At 43.4% G+C, this 6700-nt stretch overlaps 1 protein-coding gene across 1 annotated transcript; it reads right to left on the bottom strand.

The window, feature by feature from the left end:
- Positions 1 to 1298: 1298 nt before the first annotated feature.
- On the bottom strand, positions 1299 to 1883 carry LOC149251353 (uncharacterized). The gene has a single exon (XM_089453860.1). The coding sequence runs from the start codon at positions 1881 to 1883 to the stop codon at positions 1299 to 1301; it is 585 nt and encodes a 194-aa protein (XP_089309986.1).
- Between the last annotated feature and the right edge of the window lie 4817 nt (positions 1884 to 6700).

The raw sequence follows: 6700 nt of genomic DNA, 5'->3' as shown, positions 1-6700 counted from the left end.
GATGAAGACAAAAGATTAATAATCCATCTGACCCATGACGGGGCAAAACCAAAGGCAGTAAGAATTTTTTGAATGTAAACCCAGCTGATACTATCAAAAGCTTTTGATAAATCTATCTTAAGCAGCACACCTGGTTTTTTGGTCTGCTTCAAAGAATGGATTATCTCATGAGTTAAAATAATCCCATCCGTTATCTGCCGGCCTTCTACATAACCAGATTGCTCGGGCGAGATTATGAGAGGGAGCAACGGTTTTAGTCTGGTAGCTATAACTTTTGAGACGATTTTATAGATAATGTTGCATAGAGCAATCGGTCTGTACTTGTCTGGTGTATTGGATTCTTCCACCTTTGGTATTAAAGCAATGAATGTGGCATTCAGCCCTGGGTACATCCAACGTAAGGTGCGAGAATCCTCCACCACTTGCCATACCTCTATTTTAATAAGATCCCAAAACTTATGAAAAAAGTTTGATGTGAATCCATCCGGGCCCGGCGCTTTCCCTGCCTTCAATTGATGAACAGCATCTTCAACTTCCTGCAAGTTGGTGGGCTTGAGGAGGAGACTATTATGCTCCTCTGTAATTACTTTTGGAATGTCCCTTAGGATCTTGTTTATAGCAGGCATTCTGTCCATATTGGGTTCTTGGTGAGCTTTCTTAAAGTATCTGAGAAATTCCTCTTCAATGCCTTCATGAGTCTCTATTCTATTCCCCTGCTCATTTTTGATATGGGTGATGTAATTGTTCATTCTGTGCTGCACTGTAGTTTTGTGGAAAAATTTTGTGTTCTTTTCCCCGTCTTTGAGCCATCTAATCCTCGATTTCTGCCTCCAGAGGGTTTCCTCCTGTTGAGCTCTATCTAATATTTTGGATTCGATGTCTTGTTCCTGCTTGGTAAGTTCCTCAGAGCGTCCTTCAGTGATGATTCTTTGCCGGACCATATTCATTTCTTGATTAAGAGTAGTCGGAGCTTTAAAAATATTGCCAAAAGTGGTGTAATTCCAGCATTTAATTTCGCCTTTAAGGTGCTTTAGTTTTTGCTGAAACATGGACATCTTTGTACCACTGATAGGATTGAATTTGAGCCAGGTTGATCTAACTAATTCATCAAAATCTGGATGAGTTAACCAGAATTCTTCGAACCGGAATGGATGCCTGATACTGTTACCTGGCCTATTCCATTGAAGTTTGATAGGCCAATGGTCTAAGCCTGAAACAGGAAGGATGGAAGCAATGAATTCCCCTCCCAGGTGAGTTGCATTGTCTGAAATACGGAATCTATCAAGACGCGAAGCTATCTATTGCGATCCCTCTCTTTTATTGTTCCAAGTGAAGATGTCGTTGCTTGAAGGAACATCTACCAGCCAGTTGGTTTGAATAAAGTCTTTTAGCAGGTTCCCGTCCCTGTTTGTTCTGCTTCTGCCTCCCTGCTTTTCCTCCATTCTTGCTATCATGTTAAAATCGCCTCCAGATATCCAAAGCGGGTATAGCCTGTCTGAGTTGAGCTCTGACAGTGTATTTAGAATTTCAGCTTTGTGTATAGTATCCTGAGGGAAGTATACATTAGTTACATGTCCATGGGTGTTGGTGCCGATTAGATGAAATGTTGCCTGAATGAAGTTCTTGTTAGCATGTATGTTGTTGAGTTGAATGACTCGTGCATCCCAGAGAATTGCCAGTCCTCCCGACGCCCCTTGAGCATCAACATCTATTACTAGCCCTGCTGGCCAGGCTTTCGCTGCTATTTTTTCCAAAATTGTCGAGTTGCATTTAGTCTCCTGCAAAAAAAGTATACTTGGTTTTTCCTGCAAAAGCATATTTTTTAATAGTCTGCCTTTCCTTGGGCCGTTGAGCCCCCTTATATTCCATGATATCAGCTTCATTGAGAAGGATGGGGGTTGGTGTTGAAGTACTTGGTCAGCTTGGCATACCTCCCTGACTCAACTAACACCTCGCCTATCTTGATGGTTCTTTCTAGGGTTGTTTTTCTTCCTCTCTTCTTGTTGTCCTTGGTGATAAAATTGCCATCCCATGGACTTCCTATCTGGACCCCCAAAGATTATTTCTTCTGTGCACGATTAAGGACCTCTACCAGGTTATCCACTTGCCGGTCTGGTATTTTGTCAAAATTCCCTGTTTTGCATGCTTGCTCCAGTCCTAGGATATCCAGTTCACCTATGTCTATATTCTCAGGATCTTCTTCCATGATCTGGGGTTCTTGAGAGGGTTCCTCTCTTTCCTTTGGTGTCTTGGAGCTTGGTTCAGGATTATCAACTTCCATTCCTTGAGAATGCCAGGATTGAGTTTTGGTTTGGGATTGAAGGATTGATTTCTTGAATGGGACATCCCCTGTTTGCTGTGAAGTTTCCTCCGGCTGCTCTTTATTAGATTCTTTGTCATTCTGCGGTTCATTATCAGGATCTTGCATGTCATTCTTGGCTAGGGCTTCAAAGCTGTTACTCGTTGAGGGTTTTGACATGTTGACTGGATTTGTCTTGGGATTGGCTGTCGATTTTTTGTTCCCTCTTCTTCGGTTCGTAACCTTGGTAAAACCATCAGGCGTTTGGTTATCTAAACTTTCTTGAGAAGGGGGTTTCCTGTTTAGAGGACAGTCTCTGTAGAGATGCCCTATATCATGGCATTTCCTACATCTAAACGGTACATGCTCATAGTCTATTACTTGAATCCATTCAACATCTTCATGAAAGAAACTTACCGTGTCTGGCAGGGCTTGCTTTAGATCCATGTAAATGCAGATCCGTGCATAAGATGTCTATCTGCATAGTTTTGTTTCCTCTGCTACCTTGAAAAACTCGCCCAGTGTATTCCCAATCTCCTAAAGACATTTTTCTTCCCAATATTCCCAAGGAAGCGAGTACAACCTTATCCACACGGGGGCATAGCTAAGGTCTTCCTTGTCTGGATTAAATCGTTCAACCCACCCTTTGAGATATAATCCTGCAGAATTGAAAAAATAAGGACCCCCATCCAGAATCCTATTGCGATCTTCCAGGCAGTTGAAGACTGCAGTAAAAAACCCCTTTGGCCCTAGATGCAGAGTGATGTGTCCTTTTGGGTTCCATTTGGTGCTTATCCAGCTCCTCAACGCTCTCTCAGTTGGCCATATTCCAATGAATTTGCCGATCAGCGCGTGATCTCTCATAAACTATATTCTGGCATTGATTTGGTGACTGGGAAATTCCACTCTTGGCCTGTGAGTTGCCACTGGACTGCATGTGGGGGAACTTGCCTTATTTTTGTCTTCCTGACCTGGCTCCTTGTCCTATTGCTTGTTGTGTCCCGTATTACCTCTGTTCTGTTCATTTTCTTTGTCCCATTCTTCCGTCTACTGCGTTTGACTGTCGTTTTAGGGGGGAGGCACATCGCCCTCCCCTTGAGGGGGCTGCATTCTTCTACTTGCGTATGGCCGGCTCACGTTAACCACTTATCCGCTCTGGTGCCTTCAGTACTGCGCTTTTCCTGTCAAGCCTGCCGTAGCAGGGGCTGCAGTAGAAATATATACATTATAATACAAGAGATATTCTATATATATGAGGGCCTTATAGCCCATTGTCTATAGGATCATCAAAAGGTTTATGATAATGCTGGTAGAAAGTTCCATCAATCTCCTCATGTATCAACCAGTCATTTCCTTGTCTATGCATTGCCTCTTTTGATAGTTGATCTGCCCCTGTGTTTTGTTCCCTGTCGTCGAGATTTCCTCCAGTTCAGTCACGGTGTGTATTGGAGATGGCGAAGGTGGGTGAGAAACTGAGCTGCCTTTTACTGCTTCCGCATTATTAGGTATACCGTGGGGTTCTCCAGCGTCTTTGGCACGCTCCTCTTGACTCTTCTCAGTATTTTGCCGAGAGGGATTATCCAAGGGATGCTCAGTCTCCCATCCCTGTACATTATCCCTGATTTTCCGGAGGAGTGGACAATCCCTGTATAGATGCCCCACTTTGTGGCATCTGCGGCAGCGATACGGGATACCTTCATAGTCAATTATCTGTTTGCGAGCTGTGTCCCTCCATTGTATGGTAATGAACTCTTGTAATCCTCCCCTGGTGTCCAGATTGATAAGAATCCGAGCATAAGCCATCATACCTGTGTGCTGGTAGGATTTATCATAGTCCATGTAGGAGCCTATCGCATTGCCAATCCGCCTGAAGATATCTTCTGACCAGTATTGCAATGGAAGGCCTGGGAGTCGAATCCAAACAGGTCCAATGCCTATCTGCTCTGTCTCGGGGTCAAAGAGGGGAGTCCAACGCTTAAGGAGCACCGGGGCATGTTCAAAATGCCAGTAAGAGGACAATACCCAATTGGTGTGATCAGCACGAGCGAATCTCAAAGCAAACCATCCCCTCACGAATGTTTGCACGAAGGGGATGTCCACCAGATGTTGACCCCAAACTTCAGTTGCCCAGGACTTCAAGCGAGCAGCCGTGTAGTTCCGACCTCTGATGCACCCAACCAGTACCCTGTCAGCAAAATCCATGGTCTCGCCCCACTGAATGTCCTCCTCTAGTCTGAGAAAGATGTCGTCCGCCTTGGACTTGAAACACCTGTACTTCTTCTTAGGGCCCAGTGGAGGAGGTTGGTTATGTGGCTGGCTCGGGGGAGGGGCTGTAGCAACCGGGGGGGTAGGGTTAGGGTACGAAGAGGATGGGTTAGCGAAGCCCTCAGTGACAGGGGGGAACCGGCGAGCGGAGGAACAGTGGTGAAACTGCCAGACGGAGGGGCGTGAGAGACTTGAGAGGTAAAACCGGCTGAGACTATGGGAAACAAAGGGGGAAAAAACGGCCGGGTAAAAGCACCAGTCGCTGAGGGATCCAATCCAGGGTTAGGGTTCAAACAGCCGGAAATGAAACCAAGGGTTGTCGGAGAGTGAGGGGGGTAGAAAGCGCAGGCCAGGTTGGAGGGACATCCGGGAGGACCACAGGATATGACCGCGATGGTTCCCCAAGAGAATACGAAGGGTAATTCTCGGTGAGGCCAGAGTTATACATACCTTCTGATGTGGAGAAAGAGGAGCGCCAGATGGATACCCCCTCCAGCGGGTCTTCAGTGTAATCAACGGCTTCGAGATCCTCCATGACGCCAGCTGCTTCTCGGAACGGCGGACACCTCAGATAGTAGTAGAAACTGGAGAGTATGACAGTTCTCAGGGAACGGACCGAGATAGGCAGGTAAAGCGAAACCGTCTACGGGTTATCAACCGGGAGTTGCGGCACAGTGAAATCCCCTCGAACTCCCAACAGGTCAACCAGCTCGTAGCGTAGGGGTAGGTGACGAACGGGGTGTGATAGCAAACGGCAGATGTGCAGGTTAACGGTGGCCTAGCATGGTTACTGTGAACTGCAGAGGAACCTCATGAAATCTCATAGTTAAACTAATGCCTATCAAATTTCAGTTAAAGTGGGGCACTATATACAACCCCTCTCAAATCTAGACTTCATCCCGAAGTGTCAAATAGGTGAGGAGACCATTGTCACACCTCAGCTAAAATCCTTCCTAAAATGGATTTGAATTTACAATTATTTTATGTAACCATAATGTGTTTATTAGAATAATGGAAAAGCTATTGATTAAAATGATTTAATATACTTCACTTGCCAATTCTTCCTTAAGTAACATTCTCTTCGACTCAGATATTACAAAGAGAATGGTTTATTGAATCTATCATAAATGGGCGTGTGAGATATGTTGAGGTATTTATTTCACTCTTCTAGTAATAAATACCTTCTAGAAATATCATGGTTAAACAATTCTCAGAGTCTTAACGCCTGAGTCCTTTATAGTTCTACAGAGCCAATGTTTCCAACCTTAGGCTAAAGAGATCAACACTTAGATTTATGGATTTCATAGTATGGTACTCATGGCCCTAGGTAATGGATTTCATCATTTCCTCGAGCTTATAATAAGAAATATTCATAATAATGTTTAGGCTAACTGAATGTAAACCTGTCTTGAATAATATGATATTATAATTATTTTATCATACTATTCAATGGACATGGCATGTCGTAGATTTTCATTGTATATCAATCTCTATCAAAGTGTTTTCATCAAGTTATTTTGTATTTTCATTGTTGATTCTGTCTAATACAAACTCTAACATTCCTTGAACGTCACCCTCCATTGAAGTGTTTATAACACACTGTTCTTTCTTTTCAACAATATCGGATCCACCAAAATTGTAGAAATTCCTTGTAGATTCAAACTATTAATTGTAATATGCTAAAATGATCGACTTGAATCTACTCTACTCATCAATGCAAAAAATTAAACAATCGCAAAATCACGAAGCCTACAAGAGAAAGAATTCAATCAACACATTACATAATGATTTACAGGGAAAGCCACAACTAAAAACCCCCACTATATGTATATTGCATTAGTCATAAAATATGATAATATTATAATGCTTTTCTCAGGCCTGAGCAACCTCTGCACTATCTCTATTTATCTCACAACTTCCTATCTATCTCTATCTATCTGCATTTGTGAATCCTTGAAGCTTCACTCCCTCTCTCTGTTTGTACAAAATACCAAACTGAGTGGTGCCTTTGAAGTATCTCAACACATGTTTAGCTTCCTTCCAATAGAGTTTGGTTGGATTAACCATTTCTTGACTAAGTTGGTTAACTGAAAAACATATGTTTGGTCGTGTGTTCACCAAATGCATAAGTGAACC

Source organism: Pinus tabuliformis, chromosome 7 (assembly GCF_031772625.1).
Source record: "Pinus tabuliformis cultivar Carrire ecotype Pingquan chromosome 7, CPIR1, whole genome shotgun sequence".
NCBI lineage: Eukaryota > Viridiplantae > Streptophyta > Pinopsida > Pinales > Pinaceae > Pinus > Pinus tabuliformis.
Note: the sequence above shows the minus strand (reverse complement) of the source record. Positions and strands in the feature narration are given on the sequence as shown.